This window comes from Lithobates pipiens, unplaced genomic scaffold (genome assembly GCF_037356315.1).
Source record: "Lithobates pipiens isolate NorthernLeopardFrog02 unplaced genomic scaffold, aLitPip1_a1.2 Scaffold_18, whole genome shotgun sequence".
Taxonomy (NCBI): Eukaryota; Metazoa; Chordata; class Amphibia; order Anura; family Ranidae; genus Lithobates; species Lithobates pipiens.
In genome coordinates this window covers 646,397,137-646,422,720 of record NW_027507758.1, presented here as the reverse complement: position 1 = coordinate 646,422,720, position 25,584 = coordinate 646,397,137, and the positions used below count along the sequence as shown (strand labels likewise).

At 44.9% G+C, this 25,584-nt stretch overlaps 3 protein-coding genes across 3 annotated transcripts in view; all 3 read right to left on the bottom strand.

Moving 5' to 3' along the window:
• LOC143986913 (uncharacterized) overlaps positions 1-2,417 on the bottom strand; it is a 417,248-nt gene extending 414,831 nt beyond the window's left edge. The window contains 5 exon segments of the mRNA XM_077485322.1: positions 403-618; positions 708-805; positions 922-1,045; positions 1,134-1,261; positions 2,342-2,417. Of these exon segments, the coding sequence (XP_077341448.1) occupies positions 403-618; positions 708-805; positions 922-1,006 (399 nt within the window). The 5' untranslated portion in view covers positions 1,007-1,045; positions 1,134-1,261; positions 2,342-2,417.
• A 6,126-nt stretch (positions 2,418-8,543) lies between these two features.
• LOC143989734 (uncharacterized) lies at positions 8,544-16,045 on the bottom strand. The gene is made up of 2 exons (XM_077490008.1): positions 15,878-16,045; positions 8,544-15,036 (listed from the first exon to the last, which is right to left on the bottom strand). Exons 1-2 carry the CDS (start codon positions 16,008-16,010, stop codon positions 13,916-13,918), a joined length of 1,254 nt encoding a protein of 417 aa, XP_077346134.1. The 5' UTR covers positions 16,011-16,045; the 3' UTR covers positions 8,544-13,915.
• A 1,420-nt stretch (positions 16,046-17,465) lies between these two features.
• Positions 17,466-20,881, bottom strand: LOC143989763 (uncharacterized). Its single transcript, XM_077490034.1, has 6 exons — positions 20,759-20,881; positions 18,892-19,020; positions 18,630-18,764; positions 18,418-18,541; positions 18,204-18,301; positions 17,466-18,124 (listed from the first exon to the last, which is right to left on the bottom strand). Exons 1-6 carry the CDS (start codon positions 20,864-20,866, stop codon positions 17,651-17,653), a joined length of 1,068 nt encoding a protein of 355 aa, XP_077346160.1. The 5' UTR covers positions 20,867-20,881; the 3' UTR covers positions 17,466-17,650.
• Positions 20,882-25,584: the final 4,703 nt, after the last annotated feature.

Sequence of the window (25,584 nt, the reverse complement as noted above, 5' to 3'; positions counted from 1 at the left end):
AAGAAAATGAGAGAGAATATCATCTGTAAGATAGAAGATTTATTATTGTGACATCACATAGAAAATACACACATCATCTCTAGGAGTCCATGTTCTAGAGGCTCCATCCCACCAACCTTGTAACAGTGGGGGATGGTGTGATCTTCCTGTGTGGAATCCCGGGAATACAGAGGATGGGGACATCTCTCTGGTGGGTTCCTGGTATTAGGTGGCTCCATCATATACTTGTGTCCTTCCGAAAACTCCTCCATCACTCCATACTCCTCATCCTCCTCTTTATACTCTTCTTTAACATCAATATAATTATCCCCGAGGTTTCCACTCTGAATATATAATAAAACATTCATTGTAACAATCATGCTGTGTATAAATCAGAACTACCAATAATTGTCAATCATCTACCTGATGATGGTGGGGGATGGTGTGACCTTCCTGTGTGGAATCCCGGGAATACAGAGGACGGGGACATCTCTCTGGTGGGTTTCTGTAGCTGGATGACTCCACCATGGTGTCCTGGTACAGATCTTTGTGTTCTTTTAGAGACTCTGACTCCTCCATCACCCCATCTTCATCATCCTCCTCTTTTATCTCTTCTTTAGAATCTCTCAGGTTTCCACTCTGAATATATAATAAAAATGGCATCAATGGTAACAATGCAGATAATGTACAGATCCTAATGATACTATCAGTGATTGTTCCTCATCTACCTGATGATGGTGGGGGATGGTGTGACCTTCCTGTGTGGAATCCCGGGAATACAGAGGACGGGGACATCTCTCTGGTGGGTTCCCATTACTGGATCCATCTGTAGGAAACACACACACTGACTGAATACATTGTTTCTATGTGTTTATCAGATGATGGGGGATCTAGGTGGAGCCTCCGTACTGCTCTCTCCTTTACAATAAAGTCTCCTCTTACCCGGTGATGTGAGGGGCGGCTGATTGTCCATCATGACGTCCTTGTAGAGATCCTTGTGTCCTTCTAAATACTCCCACTCCTCCATGGAGAAATAGACAGTGACATCCTGACACCTTATAGGAACCTGACACACACAATGATACAGTCACCATCCAGACACATCCCTTGTCTGTTACTGGATAATGTTCCAGAATTCCCAGAATCCTCCTCACCTCTCCTCCATCATCTCTCTGGTGACTTCTAGAATCTTCTTTGCATTTCTCTATTCTATCAGGGAGGGAGGTGGAGGCAATGTGATGGTCATATGATCTCCAGACTTCACAGGAGAAAAACTCTAGATCTGAACACAAATAGTAAAATCAAATGATATTCCCAGAATCCTCCTCACCATTCAGGTCTCTGTTTCATTAAAGTCCCACTTCAGGGTGAGATATGATTTACCCCCACAGGACCCCCACACTATGCAGGTTAAAAGCTTGTAGCAGGTATTCTAATGTCATTACATACAATGCAGAACCAAAAGTCCCACTTTGCTAGTGAGGATGTCCAGGGTCCACCCACATCCTAAGAGCATCAGAAAAAAAAGGAGCTGGGTGGAGGGACATTGCTAGGAGAAGCTGTGAAGTCAGTGTGATGTCATAGGACATATAGACTCTGGATATGGAGGAGAGATGAGGAGGAGATCCAGGAATCAGGATAAAGGTCAGGACAAGCAACAGACGAGCAACAGAGACAAATGAGAATATTGCTCAGCCAATGGGAGATGATCTCAGCATGACTTACATAATGAAGGAGATGAGGGGGAGGGGAGGAAGTCACTTATGGTGATCATAGAGACATGGAAATTCAGCTGGTTCAGCAGGGATCGGTCACATTTCCATCCATGTGTGGTCACTGCCGGATAAAAGTCACTCCATCAGCAGCTGCAGCCAATAGCTTCATCACTGATCTGTGTATTCTGAGAGCGGAGGAGCACCCCCATTGTCAGAATACAATAGTGCAGCGGGGGGATTCCCCCATCCCCCTCCAATGTGTGGATGGGGGAATCACTTGAGTTTTTTCCTCTCATCCCGCTGGATGAACGATAAAACTGAACCATGTATGGCCAGATTTGGAAGGAAGATATGAGACATTTCCTGATCTGTGCAACTGAGGACCAGGAAATGACTCACTGTCTGTGATTAGCGCTGTGCAGTGTCGGCTTCCTGGCGGGATCGGGAATGTGGGGTTTCCAACACACCGGAGCCCATCACTATTCATCATCAACTGATCCCCCCCGAAGGGGTTAATCTACATTCCCACACTATATATGTGTGTATCATCATCTGCTGGAGATAAAAGACATCACAGTGACTATGGAGGAAGAGGACGGACATGATGGGGGGTTACTGGGTGTAAATAGAAAATAAGATCTTATTACCTCCTCTGCTGCGTCTTCCAGCAATATCTTCTATCTACTTCCTCCTGACTCACCTCTCACCCGGAACTTCCTGTCTGTACCTGACATCACTTCCTGTCCTCAATAGAGACTTCCTGTCTCCCTAGTGTGCAGCTCCACATTTGACAGGAAACTTGCTTTTTTATTGTTTGTTTAATGAACTTTAATATAACAAACATTCAATAGACATTAGAAACAATGTTTCTGGTCACATCGTCATTTCCTGATGGTATCTGGCTGCAGACTGGAGCTCCACTCTCCACAGAAGTCATGTGACCTCAACAGATTGTTTTATCAACTTTAACCCTGCCAGAGTCTTTTTTTTATTTTTTTCATTTTCTGCATATGTTTAAAAAATCATTGTAGGCCTGAAGATTACATAAAAACCCCAAAACATGATATATTTTCGGAAAGCAGACACCCTAGAGAATAAAATAGTGGTGAGCCCCAATTTTTTATGTCATACGATATTATCACAAACACACTAAAGTTAATTCTAGGGCAAAGGAATGCAAGGAATTACCCAATTTTGGTAAAATATAAAAGATGAGGTTGCACCAAGTAAATAGATACTCAACATGTCACACCTTAAATTTGTGTGCACCCCTGAATGGCGACAAATTGCTGTACCCTATATTTTCTATAGGGGATGTTCAAAATCCTCCTATAGGTCATCAGTTTAGTGTTATGGAGGAGGTCTGGGGATAGAATTATCGCTCTCGTTCCGGCGTGTGTGGCGATTTGTAACATATGTATCACAATAATTGTTTTCAAGTGTAGGCGCCCTAACACTTGTGTTTACATTCATATGTGTGTATATGTGGAGGTGGGGGGCCTCAACATTTTTTTGGGGGGGGGAATTTTATGTGCTTTGGTGTAACTTTCATTTTTTTATTAAACCACTTCACCTCGGGAAGATTTACCCTCTTCATGACCAGGCCATATTTTTTTTTTGCAATGCAGAATAAATAATATAATATAATAAATAATAATGCTGGAGATTTTGGAGGAATTATATACAGAAGGAGGCCAAGAGTTTGTTGACGAGACCCCCACCTTGGCATTGGAGGGAGAGAATATCAATACGGATTTTAGACCAAAATCAAGCTTCTACCCGCACTGGAATAAGGGCAACTTCATACCCACTTTTTATGAGGTTGTGATGGAAGAGTTTAGGAAGATGTGTGGTGACTAGGGATGAGCTTCGAGTTCGAGTCGAACTCATGTTCTACTCGAACATTGCCTGTTTGCCTGTTCAGCGAACAGTGAACAATTTGGGCTGTTCGCAGCAAATTCGAAAAGCCGGGAACACCCTATACAAGTCTATGGGAGAAATCTAAAGTGCTCATTTTAAAGGGTAATATGCAGATTACTGTCCTAAAAAGTGTTTGGGGACCCGGGTCTTGCCCCAGGGGACATGGATCAATGCAAAAAAAAGTTTTAAAAACGGCCGTTTTTTCAGGAGCAGTGATTTTAATAATGATTAAAGTGAAACAATAAAAGTGTAATATTCCTTTAAATTTCGTAGCTGGGGGGTATCTATAGTATGCCTGTGAAGGGGCGCATGTTTCTGGTGCTTAGAACTGTCGCTGCACAAAGTGTCATTTGTGCAGGAAAAAAAGTCTTTTAAAATCACTTGCGGCTAAATTGTCGGGTCTCCGCAAAAAAAAAATATGCATTGCAAAAAAAAAAAAACACTCAATGAGCAGGTTTCCGTTACATCAGAGGGGGCGGGGTCACCCACACGTCACTGGGGAACCCCTGGCTTCCCTCTCCTGCGTCAGAGGGGCGGGGTCAGGTGACGGGTGGCCCCACCCTCCCAATATAAGAAATGTCAGCGCTCGGCTCTCTGCAGTGTCTCCGCAGTGGAGACAGAAGAAGGAGGTATGGACAGCGCTGGACTGAGAGATCCCCCGTCGCTGGATATGATCATCCATCGCTGGACCCCGGAGACCCGTCGCTGGATAGCAAGAGTGGATTAGCACCGCTGGAATTTTTTTTTTATTTTTTTTATTTTTAATAAAGGAATTTTTCAAAAGTGTGTTTGTCTTATTTAACCATTTTGACACTTTCTTTGTGAAATGGTAGGGGTACTTTTGTACCCCCTTACCATTTCAAACAGGGGGGGGGCGGGATCTGGGGGTCCCCTTGTTAAAGGGGGCTTCCAGATTCTGATAAGCCCCCCGCCCGCAGACCCTCACAACCAACGGCCAGGGTTGTGAGGATGAGGCCCTTGTCCTTATCAACATGGGGACAAGGTGCTTTGAGGGGTCACAGACCCCCAAAGCATCCTCCCAATGTTGAGGGTATGTGGCCTGGTACGGTTCAGGAGGGAGGGGGGGCCGTTCTCTCGTCCCCCCCTCTTTTCCTGCGGCCTGCCAGGTTGCGTGCTCGGATAAAGGGTCTGGTATGGATATTTAGGGGGACCCCCACGTCAATTTTTTTTTTTAATTTGATGCGGGGTTCCCCTTAATATCCATATCAGACCTGAAGGGTCTGGTATGGATATTTGGGGGGACCCCCACGTCAATTTTTGTTTTAAATTTGACACGGGGTTCCCCTTAATATCCATGTCAGACCTGAAGGGCCTTTTGATTGAATTTAGGGGAACCCCCACGCTTTTTTTTTTTTTTTTTTTAATCAATGAATGAATGAATTGTCGGCTAATACAGAGAACACTCATTGAGTGTTCTCTGTATTACGGAGACCCGACAATTTAGCCGCAAGTGATTTTAAAAGACTTTTTTTCCTGCACAAATGACACTTTGTGCAGCGACAGTTCTAAGCACCAGAAACATACGCCCCTTCACAGGCATACTATAGATACCCCCCAGCTACGAAATTTAAAGGAATATTACACTTTTATTGTTTCACTTTAATCATTATTAAAATCACTGCTCCTGAAAAAACGTCCGTTTTTAAAACTTTTTTTTGCATTGATCCATGTCCCCTGGGGCAGGACCCAGGTCCCCAAACACTTTTTAGGACAGTAACCTGCATATTACCCTTTAAAATGAGCACTTTAGATTGTGAACGTTCGAGTCCCATAGACTTTAATAGGGTTCTAAAGTTCACACGAAGTTTAGGTCTGTTCGCAGGTTCTGGTGCGAACCGAACAGGGGGGTGTTCGGCTCATCCCTAGTGGTGACAAAGGTTACAAATATAGAAAGGGACATGAAGTAGGTATGGAGGGCCCTCTGAGCAGCCTGAGAAAGAATTCAGAAATTGTAATTAGAAAAGCGGATAAAGGTGGAGACTTTGTCATACAAGATAAGGATCAATATCTGGAGGAAGCCTTTAGGCTGATTGGTGATACCAACACATACGAAAGACTCCTATGGGACCCTACTGGTAGCTATAATAAGGAGCTTAAAGGGCCGTTGGACAGGGCACTATTGAATCATGTCCTGACGAAAAGCGAGCATCGATTCCTATATTCAAAACCTCCAGTGGTTCTACCACATACCGAAGGTGCATAAGGACATGGAGAAGCCTCCAGGTAGACCAATCATTGCAGGAATTGATAGTCTGACCAGCAATCTTGGTAGTTACATCGACCATTTTCTCCAGGGATTGGTAACCAGCCTGCCATCATAAATAAAGGGCTTAGGCCATGCCCTTGAGATTTTAACCGCGTATACATGGGAGAAAGGATACAGATGGTTATCGATCGATATAGCGTCCCTGTATACATCCATTTGGCATGAATTCAGCCTTAGAGCCGTAGAGTACTATTTGGCAGAAGCACATTTGTTCAACCCTGTACAAGCCCAATTCATATACAAGTGTATCGAGTTTACCTTCACCCACAATTACTTTTCATTTATGAATAGTTTCTTTAGGCAGGTGAAGGGCACAGCCATGGTGGCTAGGTTTACTCCCAGCTATGCAAATTTATTCATAGGATATTGGGAGCTCAAATATATTTGGGCTAACAACCCATTTCGGAGGAACCTAGTCATGCACGGTACATCGATGATGTCATTATCATTTGGAATGGTACCGAGGATGAGCTGGAAGGATTCCTTGCACATTGTGCAAAGAATCACTTCGGAATCTCTATTTTTTTTTTGGTGCCGAAACCCGGGATCGAACCAGGGCACTTCGGAATCTCATTCACTCATGTGGTAGATGAAAAGTCCTTGGTCTTTCTAGACCTAGAGCTACGGGCTGACGATAATGGAGTAATCCATTCAAGAACTCATTTCAAGCCGAGTGTTGGCAATTCTTACCTTCACGCCCGCAGCCATCATCATCCTAGGTGGATTATGAATATCACCTTCGGTCAGTTTTGTAGACTTAGGTGGACTTGTACGCTAAAAAATGATTATGAAGAACAAAGCCTGATTCTAAAAAGAAAAATTAAAGAGAAGGGGTACAAAGATGAGCACATAGAAGAAGCCTTTGAAAAATATCTACAGCTGTATGACAATGTCTGTGCAGGGGGTGAGAAATTGACAAAATATGATAGAGACAAACAACCACAAGTAAGATTTTGTACTAGATTTAACAACAAATTCACCATTATACAAAAAATCTTCAGAAAAAAACTGGAAGATTCTTGAATCAGACCCCGATCTGACACCCGAATCTAGTCTTTAGGAGACCCAAGGATCTAAGGAGTGTCATTGCCCCGAGTAGAGTGAAGAAGATAAGGACCATAGGGCTCAACAATCCTTGGACCACCATCTTTGACCAAAAAGACAGTTATATGTGTGGGAGTAGTAATTGTGGCAATTACGCACATATGTGCCACAGGAAAAAGGAATGTAGTCGGAGTTGATGGCAAGGGCTATAAGATCAAGCAGTTCATCAACTGTGGCACCCCATATGTCATATATGGCCTCCTGTGCCCCTGTGGCCTCACATATGTTGGTCAGACTTCACGGCCAATGAGGACAAGGATGAATGAGCACAGAAGTAATATTTCAACAGAAAAAGAAAGATATTTGGTACCAAGACATTTTCAAGGCGGTCCATAATATTAATACAGACAGCCTCAAAGTGTTTGGAATAGAAGTCATATCAAATGACTTATATAGTGGTAAAAAGTATCAGATATTATGCACAAGAGAGGCGTTTTGGATTTTTACTTTGGGGACTTTAGCCCCGCATGGCCTGAATGAGGAAATTGAACTGCATAATGTAATATGACTCTTGTAGTACCCACAGAGGCCCCTAGTACATGTGTTTTAGCTAAGGTGATCCTTTACTCTTACTTTTATCGCTAATCTGGTTTGGGCGTGTGGCCCCCTCTTTCTGTGATATAGATATTATCAATAGGGGCTCGGCCCAAACACCTAGTCTGGTCATACCCATGGCATTGAGCTATGTTGCCATGGGGATAGAAGGGCGCATTGAATTTTGGAACTAGATGATAAGCACAATGGGTCTTTTTGCTGCAGATATGGATAAGAGTAATGTGTGTAGATGGTAGGTTTGGATAGGGTAGTTCGATAGTGAGGTTAAAGGTATGTAATAGATTTTTAGAATAATGAATCTTTTTGTAACAATATTTTTTATCTAACAGGATTTGTTTTCATAAAATATATTAGACTAAAATGGGGTAATGAGCTCTCCGTGAAACAATGGAATATAATGACCGCATATTTATTGCTAATTGGATATGGATATGACAATTATGATTACTATGTACATGGAAGCTCCAATATTGCTCCTCCGTTGTATTGTCATTGATTAGCTTAGTTTCATTGTTTCAATGCACAGAGTGTTGGCGGTAATGTGTTCATAGAAGTATCCATTATTGTATTTATTAATTTCAGTAGTTGCTGCATACATGCATGTATAGGCTTGTATTTGTATTTTTATATATGTACATGTCTATATATGTTTTAATGGTTTTTAGTATTGGTTGTACATATGCGTATATCTATATACATATCTATATACATGTAGGTGTGTGGAGGGTTTTGTACAGGTGTGGATATAAGTTTAATGCTGGGAATTGCTTTTATGGAATGGTTATGGGATTCCTTTGAACATTTCCATTGCCTTTTAAGAAAACATTTTAAATTATTCTGTAACGACACCCCGAGTATGAAAGGGGTTAAAGCCATTTAGGACATTCCATTTCTGAACCCAAAGGCAGCTACCGAACACTTCAATCAGCCAAACAAGAAACCATATGAATAATTCTCCCCCAAGTACGAGACGAGGCTCTGTATTGAGGTTCAAACAGGAATGAATTTTTATTTTGAGATCTCACACAAATATATACAGCAGGATGAAAGTACAGCCTCAGACCAGAAACCTAATTAACATGAGCTAATTATCTAATCCTTTAGACACCCTAGGTGACTCAGAGACATGACCTTTAGGACAGACTTCAAGTCTCCTAGCTCACCAACTACACAATACACATTATCATACATCTCAATACAGAACTCCTTCATACAATTGCAGGGTTAATTAGCCCAGACAACAATGGCTGAAAGAGAAGCCACACTAGACTAATTTACATTATAGCAGACACAGACAGAGACAGGTGGCTGGAATTGACATCAGCATCTCCTAACAGTATTTGTCCCAGCATTATGAATCAGCCACTATTTCTAATATGGCAGATACACGTTTCTTTATTTTCTTGGTCACCCTGTGCCCAAAAGTGACTCCCGTCACATGGCTCCCTCTTTGTGGGACACTCCGGCTTGATGCTGGAGGTTAATAATGTGTCCAATGACACCAGTGCTAGGGGTTAATAATGTGTCTGCTAACACCAGTGCTGGGGTTTACTCTGGGCTCGACAAAACCCGGGCGCCAGGTCGCATTTGCGACTAGAATTAGCGACCTGGTGCCTGGGGCAGCACAGCTGGGGGTATCCTGTCTCCTTGGACCCCCCTGGCGTGATCGCGTCGGGCCGTTCCGCCTGCGGCCGGTAATTGAGGCCGCGGCTTTGAGGCCTTCTGTGGTCCTATGATTACTTCTGGAATCTGGCGCCCTCTTGTGGTGGTCGTTGGTATGACAACCAGTAATGCTAATGGAGCTTCCTCTGTCTGTTTTTTTATTGCCTGCCTATCTTCTTCCCTTTATTTAGAACCCCTTAAATATTATATATATTTTTTATTCTAACACCCTAGAGAATAAAATGGTGGTTGTTGCAATACTGTCTGTCACACCGTATTTGCGCAGCAGACTTACAAGCGTACTTTTTTGGGGAAAAATAATTTATTTAATAAAAAAATAAGACAACAGTAAAGTTAGCCCAATTTTTTTTTATATTGTGAAAGATAATGTTACGCCGAGTAAACTAATACCCAGCATGTCCCGCTTCAAAATTGCACATGCTCATGGAATGGCGACAACATTTTACCCTTTAAAACCTCCATAGGCGACGTTTAAAAAAATTCTATAAGTTGCATGTTTTGAGTTACAGAGGAGGTCTAGGGCTAGAATTAACGTTCTCGCTCTACCAATCAAGGCAATACCTCACATGTCTGGTTTGAACACCGCTTTCATATGCAGGCGGGACAGGGCGCGTTTAAAAAAAAAATGTCTTTTTCTTATTATGTGTCACTATTATTCTTATTACAAGGAATGTAAAAATCCCTTGTAATAGAAAAAGCATGACAGGTCCTCTTAAATCTTAGACCTCAGATCTCATATTTACACTAAAATGCAATTAAAAAAAAGAAATAAATAAAATGTCCCTCTAAGAGCTATAGGCAATGACTTGGATACGGGGGGGGGGGGGGGCTGGGGGCTATCTTCCCCTCACTTGTCTCCATGTCAGGCCAGGGACAGGTCCGGATCGCCGTTACCGACCTGGCTCCTAACTTTTTAAGCTGACTCCTAGATTCCAAGCAAATTTGTCAAGCCCTGGGTTTACTAATGCGTTCGTTGACACCAGTGCTGGGGCTTAATAATGCATCTGCTGACACCAGTACTGGGGTATACTAATGCGTTCGCTGACACCATGCTGGGGGTAAATAATGTGTTCACTGACACCAGTGCTGGGGTATAATACTGCATCCGCTACCATCAGTGCTGGGGTTTAAAAATACGTCTGCTAACACCAGTGCTGGGGTATAATACTGCATCCGCTAACACCAGTGCTAGAGTTTATTAATGCGTCCACTGACACCACTGCTGGGGGTTAATAATGCATCCGCTAACACCACTGCTGGGGGTGAATAATGCATCCGCTAACACCAGTGATGGGGGTTAATAATGCGTCCGCTAACACCAGTGATGGGGGTTAATAATGCGTCTACTGACACCAGTACTGTTGTTTTTTAAGTTTGCATGTGGCCCCCATGGGATATGAAAACTTGTCTTGTGGCCTTCAGGTAATTTGAGTTTGAGACCCCTGCTCTAAAGCAAACAATGGTTAACAATAAAACACAATAACAATATGAAATTTACGCAAATAAAAAACACTTTTTTTAACTGAAATCTATACCAAAAAGGTGAAAAAAATATATACAGTATATGCTGGAGCAAAGGAGCAATCCACTCACTGACTGCACAGGCCCCTCATGCTTGGGCATACACATTTTTTTTCCTCCTGCAGCACTGCAGGCATGGATGTTTATATTCTGAGAGCAACACCCTGCTGCTGTCAGAATAAACAGATCAGTGCTGCAGCTGATTGGTGTTCCTGCAAAGTAAATTACAATGGTTAAAGTGTAACTCCACTTTTGTTGAGAAAAAAACATTCCCCTCTGGGTGATCTGTGTACATTGCAGGGATTATAACAATCTTTGTTGCGGATTCCTACCTTTTGTTATTCTGAAGAAATCCCTGTGTGTTTGTCTGTGCCTCTGTTCTGAGTGAGTCTAATGGGAGTGGTTTCATAATTAACTGTCAGGTGTGCAGCTGCAGGGCACTAATGAGGAAAGCTGCTGGGCCTGCATCCCTTTAGACGTGTTCCTATTGAAAGTATCTCTCCAAAAAATGACATTTTTGTTTCAGGGGATGTCTGAAATCTGACTTGTATCTTAGGGCAGACTTCTGGGAAAATTGGTGAGCCAATCACACAAGCAGGAAATGATGTTTCTGGGGAGTGGTCAGTACACACTCTGTGTACAGAACAACTCCAGGTAGTCATATTGCAATGTATTCTCAGAACATTACATTGGCTGCAGATTGAAAAGGAAAGGTCATTTTTAATAACATTCAATTACAATATGATTAGTGTCACAATTATATGTGCTATATTATTTTTTCTTTATTTGCTTTTTTTGCCACGCAAGTGGAGTTACCCTTTAACCACTTCACGCAAATTGCTGTACCCGTACCTTGGTACTTTGACGCTAAATACCATTTTTATGGCAGCAGCTAGCTTACATAGTTACATATTAGAAGAGGTTGAAAAAAGACACAAGTCCAACCTATGTGTGTGATTATATGTCAGTATTACATTGTATATCCTGTATGTTGCTGTCGTTCAAGTGATTATCTAATAGTTTCTTGAAACTATCGATGCTTCCCGCTAAGACCACCGCCTGTGGAAGGGAATTCCACATCCTTGCCGCTCTTACAGTAAAGAGCCCTCTATGTAGTTTAAGGTTAAACCTCTTTACCTCTTTACTTCTAATTTTAATGAGGGGCCACAAGTCTTGTTAAACTCCCTTCTGCAAAAACGTTTTCTCCCTAGGTGGCACAGAACCCTGATCACTTGACTCCACCCAAATATATAGGTTCTCCCAGCAGGCCAAGGGATTCAAGAAAACCCCTGCCCATTGGCTGAGATACCCCATATACCCATAACCCGGCCTTAGGTTGCCCTTCTCATATCTAGCACCACCAATACCCGGCCACCTAGTGGTAGAAGATAAAAGTGCAACAAGGCCAAACTTAATAGATCAATAGATCTCTAACAATCAACCAGGATAACTACTCCTGGCAAGTAAATTTGTGAGGAGCTCCCTGACTAAACTCCAGGGTGCTACACAAATAAAACTTACCTGCTAGTGCTAGAAGAGATCAGGCCTGATTCTGCCAACACTGCGGTTATGTGTGCAATGTATCAGAGGTGCCGGTGATCTACTGACACTGCACTTGTTGGGGGGCAGAAGGGCTGATCCTAATAACACTGTTTTATTAGGAACACTCTACTAAGGGGGGACACCAATACAGTTCTGTTCATGATCAGGATATTGATCCATACAGACACTATACTAGTAATGGTGGTGATCGGGATATTGATCCATACAGACACTATACTAGTAATGTTGGTGATCAGGATATTGATCCATACAGACACTATACTAGTAATGGCGGTGATCAGGATATTGATCCATACAGACACTATACTAGTAATGGCGGTGATCAGGATATTGATCCATACAGACACTATACTAGTAATGTTGATGATCAGGATATTGATCCGTACAGACACTATACTAGTAATGGTGATGATCAGGATATTGATCCATACAGACACTATACTAGTAATGGCGGTGATCGGGATATTGATCCATACAGACACTATACTATTAATGTTGGTGATCAGGATATTGATCCATACAGACACTACACCAGTAATGGTGGTGATCAGGATATTGATCCATACAGACACTATACTAGTAATGGTGGTGATCAGGATATTGATCCATACAGACACTATACTAGTAATGGCGGTGATCAGGATATTGATCCATACAGACACTATACTATTAATGTTGGTGATCAGGATATTGATCCATACAGACACTACACCAGTAATGGTGGTGATCAGGATATTGATCCATACAGACACTACACTAGTAATGGTGGTGATCAGGATATTGATCCATACATACACTATACTAGTAATGGTGGTGATCAGGATCCTATAGTGTGAGTGCGATAGTGTGCGGACAATCTAATTCTAGCTGACCCTGGCACTATCTGATGTAACAAGTGATGCAATTGGTGAAAAATACTGTGCACTGACGCTGTTCTAATGGCACTGGTTGGGTGACAGGGGTGATCAAAGGGTGAATGAGGGCAATCAATGGGGTTAAATGTGCCAATCTAAGGTGTGTGGGTGTAAAGTGTGGTGATTATACTCACAGTGTGGTGTTCTCTTCTCTTCCTGAACAGAAAAGGACTTGGGAAGAGAAGAAATCACAAGATAGATCCCGTGTTTACAAAATTAAACACAGGAGTGATTTGTCATTGGCTGCAGGCGATCAGCAGGGTACGGGGCAAAATCATTGGCTGGGACCTGCTGACAAACTTGTCCTACAGCCAATGACAGTGGAGGTTTCTGGGTGTGCGCGTGCATGGGTGCGGACCCGGAAGAAAGCCATGACATAAAAGTACATTACCAGACCTGTATGAGCCGCCCATCCATTGTATTTTTACAACACTTCATCCATGTCTTTGGTGATCTCTGATCTCCTTATCAACTGTTTCTTACATGATGAAGATCAGCCATGGAGTATATCTGAGGTGTATATCAGGGGGTGCTTCTTCCCCACATGAGAGCTGTGATGTCCAGCAACATTCATATAGAAGACATTTTCCGCACTCAAGGCACTAATAAACCTTGAGGGTTGTGTGGGATCCCTGATGTACAGGAAGACAAGAATTCAGTGAGGAGCAATTCCCTCACTCAGGACAGGAATACGGCTTCTCCCTCATGTGAGATCTCTGATGTGTGTAAAGAGTGGACTTTGCTGAAAAACATTTCCCACAGTCAAGACAAGAATACGGCTTCTCCCCCGTGTGAGATCTCTGATGGTTGTCAAGACAGAACTTCACTGAAAAACATTTCCCGCACTCAGGACAGGAATATGGCTTCTCCCCTGTGTGAGATCTCTGATGTTTGTCAAGACAGAACTTCACTGAAAAACATTTCCCGCATTCGGGACAGAAATAGGGCTTCTCTCCTGTGTGAGATCTCTGATGTTTGGAAAGATCAGACTTCTGTGAAAAACATTTCCCGCACTCAGGACAGGAATACGGCTTCTCTCCTATGTGAGATCTCTGATGTTTGTAAAGACTGGACTTCTGTGTAAAACATTTCCCGCACTCAGGACAGGAATACGGCTTCTCTCCTGTGTGAGATCTCTGATGTTTATAAAGACTGGACTTCGCTGAAAAACATTTCCCGCACTCAGGACAGGAAAATGGCTTCTCCCCTGTGTGAGATCTTTTATGCTCATTAAGTTTGGATTTAAAACGGAAACACTTCCCGCACTCAGTACAGGAAAGCCTCTTATCTGTTGGAAGAACGGCCACGTCCCTCCCTGTCTGAGGTTTCTCAGGATAAGAGGAATACGATGGTCCATCTACACTGTGTGGTGCCGGATGGACATTTGAGGTAGTTGGGTTTTCTCCTGGACTATACCCATTATGAGAACTCTGATGTGTGAAAAGTTGTGACTTTAGTACAAAGCATTTCCCACAATCAGGACAGGAATACGGCTTTTCTCCTGTGTGAGATCTTTTATGCTCATTAAGTTTGGATTTAGACGGGAAATACTTCCCGCACTCAGGACAGGAAAATCTCTTCTCTGTTGGAAGGACGGCCCTGTCCCTCACAGTCTGAGGTTCCTCAGGATAAGAGGAATACGATGGTCCATCTACACTGTGTGGTGCCGGATGGACATTTGAGGTAGTCGGGTTTTCTCCTGGACTATACTGTGTGATGTCCTCATCTTCTACTTTACAGTCTGGAGACAAAGTGAGACAATCCTCTGAGGTTTTCCTCATCGCCCGTCCATCTACTAAAATAGAAATACAAAGATTATTACTAGACATGAGCTGATTGGTTCCTGCTGTGCTCCAATCACATCATCAGATATAAAATGTCCAGCTGGTAGGAAATGGGTGTAACAAAAGAGAATACATATTATGTGTATATATAGCAGTGGGGGGAGGGGAGAGAGCAGAAGTCAGGACTATGTAATGTACAACATATTGTATAAGATACAACAGATAGGACTATATAGTATCAGAATGATGTAATGTACAACATAGAGTATATAGTGCAGGGGTCAGGAGTATGTAATGTAGAATATAAAGTATACAGTGTAAGGGTCAGGACTCATAATATTGGTATTCAGTAATCAGTGGAAGATGAAATGATTACATGAGACAAGTTGCAGAGGTCCCACACCGCTGCCTCCCATCTCCTGAGACTGCACTCAGTGACTTGGGTCTGAGACTATACAGACATATCCCTCCACCCGGCACAGCCAGCAGACAACACAACAAGTAATCCTGGGGGGATTGTTCTGTCAGAGATCTTGTCATACCCGGGTATGGGGCAGAAGACCCAAATCACATACCCCAGGTGCCTAGATCTAGTAACATCTATGGGGAAAATGAACATTTTGCTGCCAGCTGATCCCCAGAATCTCCATAAATCCAGTCTAGAGACATAAATTGTGTCGGCAGCACAGAGAAGGAAGATTATCGGAGAGAAATCCAGGAATACAGGACGGGGAACACAGCTCAGGAAAGTGACCAGGGGATTACAGGCTGATATCACCCAGCCCCCGCCCTACTCTGGACCAATCAGTGAGCAGTATGGGTGGAGGAATGTATTTAGTGTTAATGACCCACCTGTGCTGATCTCTGTAGGAGTGTCCTCCTCTATAAATGTCCCCGTTATTCCATCCTCCTCCATAGACTGCTGATCATCCCTCACATACCTCTCTTCTTCTTCTTCTGATTTCACCTCAAATTCTATATCCATTGGATCTCCACTCTAAACCAAGAGAATGAGAGAGAATATCATCTGTAAGATAGAAGATTTATTATTGTGACATCACATAGAAAATCCACACATTGGGGCTGATTTACTAAGATGAATGCGCAGCGCCGGTTCATACCTCCATTTGTGCGCCAGATAAATTATCAACTGAGCGTATGAAGCGGCGCACGCATAAGTGCAACACATAATATGCCGGCACAATTCATAATAGCGCACGCCGTATCATTAACAGTCCATTCACACAGGGGCAACACGACTTCCAGGGCGACTTTGGGAGGCAACTTGGACACGACTTGAGTGTGGATCACAGCACGACTTGGGGCAACTTACAACATGACTGTAAGTCACCCCCCCAGGCCAGGAGACTTTAATTTAAAAAAAAAAAAAACGGCATGGGTTACCCTCCAAGAGCATACCAGGCCCTTCAGGTCTGGTATGGATATTAAGGGGAACCCCACACCCAAAAAAAAAAAATGGTGTGGGGGTCACCCTCAAAATCCATACCAGACCCTTATCCGAGCACGCAACCTGGCAGGCCGCAGGAAAAGATTGGGGGATGAGAGAGCACCCCCCCTCCTGAATCGTACCAGGCCACATGCCCTCAACATTGGGAGGGTGCTTTGGGGTAGCCCCCCCAAAGCACCTTGTCCCCATGTTGATGAGGACAAGGGCGTCATCCCCACACTGGCCGGTGGTAGTGGGGGTCTGCGGGCGGGGGGCTTATCGGAATCTGGAAGCCCCCTTTAACAAGGAGACCCCCAGATCCCGGCCTCACCCCGTGTGAAATGGTAAGGGTACTCTACCATTTCACCAAAAAAGTGACAAAAGTGTTAAAAATGACAAGAGACATTTTTTGGCAATTCCTTTATTAAAGTCTTCTTTCAGAGAGGGAGGTGGAGTCCCCGGGTGGCACCGCCCTCCGTTATATAAGACCTGTCAGAAGAAGAGAAGCATCACACAGCGGGAGCCTCCCATTGCACGGAGCGGCCCGAGAACGAAGAGAGACACCATGGAGGAAGATGCCGGACGAGAACACCGGAGCAAGAAGAAGAGGATCAGAGGAAGAAACCGAAGGATGAAGAAAGGAAGAAGGAAGACCAGAAGAAAGAAGATGAAAGAAGACTTTAATAAAGTGATTGTGAAAAACTGTCTCTTGTTATTTTTTACACTTTTGTCACTTTTTTGGTGAAATGGTAGGGGCACTTTTGTACCCCCTTACCATTTCACACAGGGGGGAAGCTGGGATCTGGGGGTCCCCTTGTTAAAGGGGGCTTCCAGATTCCGATAAGCCCCCCGCCCGCAGACCCCCACAACCACCGGCCAGGGTTGTGGGGATGAGGCCCTTGTCCTCATCAACATGGGGACAAGGTGATTTCGGGGGGACCCCAAAGCATCCTCCCAATGTTGAGGGCATGTGGCCTGGTATGGTTCAGGAGGGGGGGTGCGCCTGTTCAACTTATGCAAATGAACCTACGTGGCTTGACATTTACTAAGATTTTGCTGGCGCAGTGAACCAGAGCACTTGAACGGGTGCAAATGCCGCTTGCGCATGCGCAGTGTATAAATTGACCTAGCACAGTTCCAAGTGTATTTGCAGGCGCAGCAAGCTTGTTCAGAGGAAGTTACTTTTCCGTTCTATTTTGGGCATATTTGTTACTTGGACAGTCATATCTATACTTCCTCACATCACCCCCATAATATTCGCACTTCCAGCTTCTTTTCATTCTGAGTTGAAGATGCCGTGTGCCAGGTCTATAGCGGCGCACACAGATTGCGGCCGCCCGTGCGCCGGTAAGCTCATAGTAAATAGGGAATTGCGCTGTGTTACAGGTGAAAATGCTTTGTAAATCAGCCCCATTGTCTCTATCAGTGTGTTTGATAACCTCCATCCCACCAACCTTGTAACAGTGGGGGATGGTGTGATCTTCCTGTGTGGAATCCCGGGAATACAGAGGATGGGGACATCTCTCTGGTGGGTTCCTGGTATTTGGTGGCTCCATCATATCCTTGTGTCCTTCTGAAAACTCCTCCATCACTCCATACTCCTCTTTATACTCTTCTTTAATATCAATATTATCATCCCCGAGGTTTCCACTCTGAATATATAATAAAGCATTCATTGTAACAATCATGCTGTGTATAAATCAGAACTACCAATAATTGTCACTACTCTACCTGATGATGGTGGGGGATGGTGTGACCTTCCTGTGTGGAATCCCGGGAATACAGAGGACGGGGACATCTCTCTGGTGGGTTCCCATTACTGGATCCATCTGTAGGAAACACACACACTGACTGAATACATTGTTTCTATGTGTTTATCAGATGATGGGGGATCTAGGTGGAGCCTCCGTACTGCTCTCTCCTTTACAATAAAGTCTCCTCTTACCCGGTGATGTGAGGGGCGGCTGATTGTCCATCATGACGTCCTTGTAGAGATCCTTGTGTCCTTCTAAATACTCCCACTCCTCCATGGAGAAATAGACAGTGACATCCTGACACCTTATAGGAACCTGACACACACAATGATACAGTCACCATCCAGACACATCCCTTGTCTGTTACTGGATAATGTCCCAGAATTCCCAGAATCCTCCTCACCTCTCCTGTCAGCAGCTCCATCATCTTCTTGGTGACTTCTAGAATCTTCTCCATGTTGTGTCTCTCAGGTTTTAGGGAGTCACATGGAGGCACTGTGATGGCCATATGATCACCGGACTTCACAAGAGGAAATCTCTGTATTGGAGAACCAATAGGAATATCATGTTAGAATCCCAGAATCCTCCTCACCTCTCCGGTCAGATCTGTGTTTTATTAATAGAGATAAGAGTGATGTCATGTGACCTCCCAGAATCCTCCTCACCTCTCCGGTCAGCAGGTAGATGATCTCCAGGGTGAGATTTAGTATCTTCTCAGTCATGTGACTCCGGTCCTCCTCCATCCTCATTGGTGCCGTCATTTGATCTATACAGGTCTCCTTGTAGACGGATAACTTTGGGAAATGAAAGTAAGAATTATTTGGATGGTGTTGGTCACACAATAATAGGATGTGGATGTGAGGAGGGTAATATGAGGTTTGCTGAACATTTAACAACTACTCCCCCCATGGGAACACATTTAGTTTTTTACTGTTTGCTACATTTTTGAGGTGCGGGACCCTCTTGGCTGCTGGATCAGATATTCTCTTTTCTATGTTGGTTTTGTTTAGTTTCTGAACTGGATTTGTTATATTTTAGATCTGCAGACAAGGAATGATAAATACGATCCTTCCTTTGACTTGTTTGCTCTGAGGCAGTGCTGTGAGGACAATGTCGGGTCATCATGATGTCCAGGAAGGGGAACTTGCTGACTTTTGGTCGGAGTTGTCGGGTAATCAGGATAATTGCCAGAACTCCGGCTGCAAGGCTCCAATCTCCGGCAGCCTGCTGACTGATCGGAGTGATGTCACTGTCACTCTCTGCAGTAAGAGAAGGGATGGGATTGGATAGCAGGAGGATGCTGTTGGTGGAGTACAGAACTGTGGGGGAGGAGTCGGTTTTGTTCTCTCCAATAGCAACCCCTCTGCCATCTATGCTGATTATAAAGATTTTAACATGTAAGTGTACTATTTGTTTTTATGGAATAAATGACTTCACCATTCTAATGAGGATCTCGCGCTGTCATTTCTTTGTTGTTTGAGCTCCTTGGATCTTCCCGGATCTTTATCTGACAAGCTGCAGGACCCTTGTATGTTGGAATGAACATTTGTCCTCATCATGCTGTTACCATAGACTGCTGTCTGTTGGGCTGGACCTTGTAGTGCACATTACTGGTGTGTGTGTTTTATTTCAGTGCTGGTAGGAGGACAGCAGGGGGGAGGGGTTTGTTCTCTTGGTCTATTTTGTATCCTGTAACATATTTCTAGAACGGTGAAATGGTGAGGTGAAGGCTTCCTTCACTTGCTGGCAGAAGGTCTTTAAAAGAGACGTATGATTTATTTTCTTTCAGATTCATACTTACCTAGGTGAATGCAGCATCGGTCCCCCGGCGCCTCTTCACTGAGAACCGAGCGATCTAACATCTGCTATGGCTCGGTTCTCACAGCTCCGCCCCCCGCGCTCACTGGAGCTGTGGAGGGGCGGGGAGAGCCCATCTCAGTCTCTCATTGGCTCGCTGAGAGGCTGAGATGGCCATCAGTCCAGGCACATGGAAGATCCAGACTTCATTGTCGCGATGATGCGGTGCCTGGACTGATTCCAGTGATGTCACCAGAGAGCCGACTTCAGCCCGCTCTCTGCTGAAAACAGGTCACAAGAGTGCAAAACGAACTGCACTCCTGTAACCCATAGGAGAAGCCCAGCCAAGTCATCTCAGGCTGGACTTCTCCTTTATGGAGGTCAGAAAAGTATGTGCAGGTGGGTGAGAGGAGCATCAGAGACCAACAGCCTGTGTAGTGTAATAATTGTCCTTTGTAGGCCATGTATGGTCAGGATGGTCATTGTCTTGTCTATTTATTGTCAGTGATGTTTGTTTAGAGGAACATATTACTAGAATTTATCTCTGAAATGAAGAGAATGTTCCGGCCCTGTAAGTGGGGAAATGTTCTGCCCCTGAAGGGGTTAATCTAGGTTCCCACACTATATATGTGTATCATCATCTGCTGGAGATAAAAGACATCACAGTGACTATGGAGGAAGAGGACGGACATGACGGGGGTTACTGGGTGTAAATAGAAGATAAGATCTTATTACCTCGCCTTCTGCCACTTCCAGCAACGTCTCCTCTCTATTTCCTCCCAACTCACCTCTCACCCTGAACTTCCTGTGTGTAACTGACATCACTTCCTGTCTATATTCCATAGAGACTTCCTGTCTGTGTAGCAGTGAGATCACCACCTTGTGGAGGTCAGAGGAACTGCACCCCCCGAGAAACATATAATAACCAGTCTTGTATAAGAAGGCAAAGTTAAAGCGGAGGTCCACCCTAAAATGGACCTTCCGCTCATTGGAACCCTCCCCCCCCCTCCGGCGCCACAATTGGCACCTTTCAGGGGGGAGGGGGGTGCAGGTACCTGTAAAGTACAGGTATCTGCACCCACTTCCGGGATAGCTCTCTGCGGAAAGGGGCATAGATTACGGCCCTTTCCGAAAGTCCCCCGCTGCCTGCTGGGAAACACACAGATCCCAGAGGTAGCGGGTCCATCCTTATTGCGCAGCGCGACTCGCGCATGCGCAGTAGGGAACCGGAAAATGAAGCCGAACGGCTCCACTTCCTGATTCCCATACCCAAGATGGCGGCGGCAGCACCCGAGAGACGATCGAGAGATCAGCTTCGGGTGCCGACATCGCGGGTGCGCTGGACAGGTAAGTGTAACTATTCCCGGCGGACTCCCGCTTTAACCACTTGAGATCCGCGCTATAGTCAAATGACGGCTACAGCACGGATCTCAATTTCCGGGACTACGTCTATTGACATCGTCCCCTTTAAGAGCTCCCCGGGAGCGCGCATCGGGGAAAATCTGTGTTGGCCGTGTCCCCTGGACACAGCCAATCACAGATCGCTGTAAACGGCTAATCACAGCGGCCGTTTACAGCGCGATCGCCGCCTCCAATAGGTGATGATCTCTAATGTAAACAAATGAGATCATCACCCATTGCCAAATCTGTCTCCTCACACAGCGATAGCGTGTGAGGAGAGAGATACTGTAAGTCAATAAAAAACAAGTTGTTTCTGCCATCTGTGCCCAGATCTACACTGCCAGTGCCCATATCTACCCTGCCAGTGCCCAGATCTACCCCGCCAGTGCCCAGATCTACCCCACCAGTGCCCATCTCTACCCCACCTGTGCCCACCTGTGGCCACCTGTGCCCACCTGTGCACTGCCAGTGCCCCATCTGTGCACTGCCAGTGCCCACCAGTGCCCATCTGTGCACCGCCAGTGCCAATCGGTGCCCATCTGTACCAATCGGTGCCCATCTGTGCCGCCTCAGCAGTGCCCATCTGTGCTGCCTCACCAGTGCCCATCTGTGCCGCTTCAGCAGTGCCCATCTGTGCCGCCTCAGCAGTGCCCATCTGTGCCGCCTCAGCAGTGCCCATCTGCTGCCTCATCAGTGCACATCTGCAATAAATCTGCACATCTGTGCAATAAATCAGTGCACATCTGTGCCGACCCATCAGTGCCCATCTGCCGACTCAGCAGTGCCCATCTGTGCCGACTCAGCAGTGCCCATCTGCCGCCTCAGCAGTGCCCATCTGCCGCCTCAGCAGTGCCCATCTGCCGCCTCATCAGTGCACATCCGTGCAATAAATCTGCACATCTGTGCAATAAATCAGTGCACATCTGTGCCGACCTATCAGTGCCCATTTGTGCCACCTCAAAAGCACCCATCTGTGCCACCTCAAAAGCACCCATCTGTGCCACCTCAAAAGCACCCATCTGTGCCACCTCAAAAGCGCCCATCTGTATAATCAGTGCACATCTGTGCCACCTCATCAGTGCCCATCAGTGCTACCATGGCTAAACGTGTCTTTTCCGCTGAGGAGGCGTACCAAATTATTTCCACGGCCGACGAGAGCAACGGGGAGCTCTCCTCTTCAGATTCCTTTTCAGATTCGGATTCTGAAGCCGACGTAAATTATGAGCCAGTCCTCAGCAGTGAAACACTGACTGAATCCGAGGAGGAAGATATCCGGCCCATCAAACGAAGGCGTTCTAGTGAGGCAGTGCCGTCCACCAGCACCGAAGTGCCATCCACCAGCACCGCAGTGCCCCGGCAAGAAAGGCCAAGTACCAGTGGGGTGTCATCTCAGCCCCAAAGGGTTAGGAGCCATGCCAGCCTTCCCTATGCCCTTCAGAACCCCTTGTGGCTTCCTCCTAATTCAGGAGAGGCCAATGTTCCCCCTTTCACCGCCCAGCCAGGAGTCCAGGTGGACACGGAGAATTTTAGCCCTATAGATTTTTTTAATTTAATTTTTACGGAGGACATGTTGGCTTCAATTGTGGCCCAGTGCAACCTGTATGCACAACAATTTATTTTTCAAAATCCGACCTCTTATTATGCCCGTCCCTACGAATGGAGAGACCTAACGGTGGAGGAGTTCAAGCTTTTTTTAGGCCTCACATTTAATATGGGACTCAACAAAAAAAATCAATTACGTACCTACTGGTCAACCCACCCCCTCCACCACTCACCGCTTTTCTCCGCGGTAATGCCCAGAACCAGATATCAGATCATCCTGAGGTTCTTACATTTCAGTGACAATTCCCAGTGCCTTCCACGAAATGATCCAAATTATGACCGCCTTTACAAAATTCGACCAATACTAAATTATTTTTCAGAAATATTCCCCAAATTATTTTCCCCCGGACCAACACATATGTGTGGATGAGTCCCTTATTAAATTTAGTGGCAGGCTTAGAATGAAGCAATTTATGCCCAGCAAAAGGGCCCGCTATGGGGTGAAGGTCTACAAATTATGTGACCGAGCCACAGGGTACACATATTCATTCAAGGTGTACGAAGGGAAGGACACCCAGCTACAGCCCCCTAATTATCCGGACTACTTGGGATCCAGTGGAAAAATTGTTTGGGACCTCATATACCCCCTACTGGATAAAGGCTACCACCTCTATGTAGATAACTTCTACACATCTCTGCCCCTGTTCCACAACCTTCACCGGAAGAATACACCAGCATGTGGCACTGTAAAAAAGAATCGGAAGGGCTTTCCTCAAAGTCTGGTGAACAAGAAGCTGCGGAAAGGAGAAACCGCAAGTCTAAGAAACAAGGAGGTTCTGGCAGTGAAGTGGAGGGACAGAAGGCATGTGTACATGTTATCTTCTATCCACAACGATACCTTCGTGGAAATCCCCAGAAGGAATGGCCCCGTAAAGAAACCCAAATGCATTTCCGAGTATAATTTGTTCATGGGAGGAGTCGACTTCAACGACCAAATGATGGAACCATATCTGGTCACAAGACGGACATACCATTGGTACAAAAAAGTAGCAATTAATTTTTTTCAATTGGCCATTTATAATTCATATGTCATTTACCGCAACGCCACCCAAAACCCCAAACGTTTCTTTGGCTACCAGGAGGAAGTTTTCACTGCCCTTATTTTTCCAAACGGCCCACCAGAAAATATCAGATCAGACGTTGTTAGTCGACTCTCCGAGCGCCACTTTCCGGATAAAATCCCCCCAAACCAACAGGCAAAAGACGCCAAAAAAGATGTAAGGTGTGTACCAGAGCAGGAGTCAGAAGAGACACATCTTATTATTGTGCACAATGTCCTTCCCAACCAGGCCTCTGTATAGGCGACTGTTTTCGGCGTTACCATACTTCAATAAATTTTTAGTGAAGTATGGTAAACATAATCCTCAGTTCCTGCCTTCATACACCTTCACACTCCTTATGCCACTGCCTGCTCTGTAACTGACCCTGGCTTGTTATTTGACCACTCTTATGCCTGCCGATTCTGTACATACCGCTGCCTGATCTGGAACTGACCCTGGACTGTTATTCGACCATGCTTCTGCCTAACGATTCTGTACATACCTCTGCCTGATCTGGAACTGACCCTGGACTGTTATTCGACCATGCTTCTGTCTAACGATTCTGTACATATCTCTGCCTGATCTGGAACTGACCTTGGACTGTTTGACCACGATATTTGCCTGCCTCTTGGACTGATCTTGTATTCTGCAACTGGACTAGTGGGATTCAACACGGGGTCTCACATATGTGAGGGGCTCCAGTATAGTTTTTCTGGAAGAAGAAAACAATTTTCTTTGTTTTCTTATTCCTAGATTAGGGTCTGGAGACTCGGAGGCTTCACATTCTGTCCTGAACGAGGCTCTACTTCTGTCTGCTGCCTGTAGGATTTACTGCCATCATGCCGCACTGACCACACCACAAGGACCTGCCTATTACCAGGACCAATATTTTTGGCACTGCTGACATCTCTGCACTGACCCTGGACTGTAATATGGACAGTATCCCTGCCTGCTGCCTAAAAAACTGTGTTCGCCGTTGCTGACCAAGTCCCTGCCTGCTGCCTGGACCAGTGATATCCTCCTGTGGACAACTGCGCATCTAAAACCACAGGTAATCTTTTCTTTACCCTTTGCTCAGCATAATGTATTTGGGGGTGTAATTCTTGGTATGTGCAGGCTATGTGTCCCTGGAACGCCGACTGTGTTTCTTGCATGTTGCGCCTCTGTATGTGGTCAGGCTGTGTAAACGTCTCACACATGTGGTATTGCCATACTCAGGAGGAGTAGTAGAATGTATTTTGGGGTGTTATTTTTGCTATGTAAATGCTATGCGTTGGAAATATCTTATAAACGGACAACTTTGTGTAAAAAAAATGCGTTTTCATTTTTTTCCACATTTTCCAAAAACTTCTGGAAAAAAATGAACCATTGAAAAGACTCATTATGCCTCATGGATTATACGTTGGGGTGTTAGCTTTCCAAAATGGGGTCATTTTCTGGACGTTTCCATTGCCCTGGTGTTCCAGAGCCTTCAAAACTGTAATAGGTGGTTGAGAAATGAAATGTGTAATTTATGCT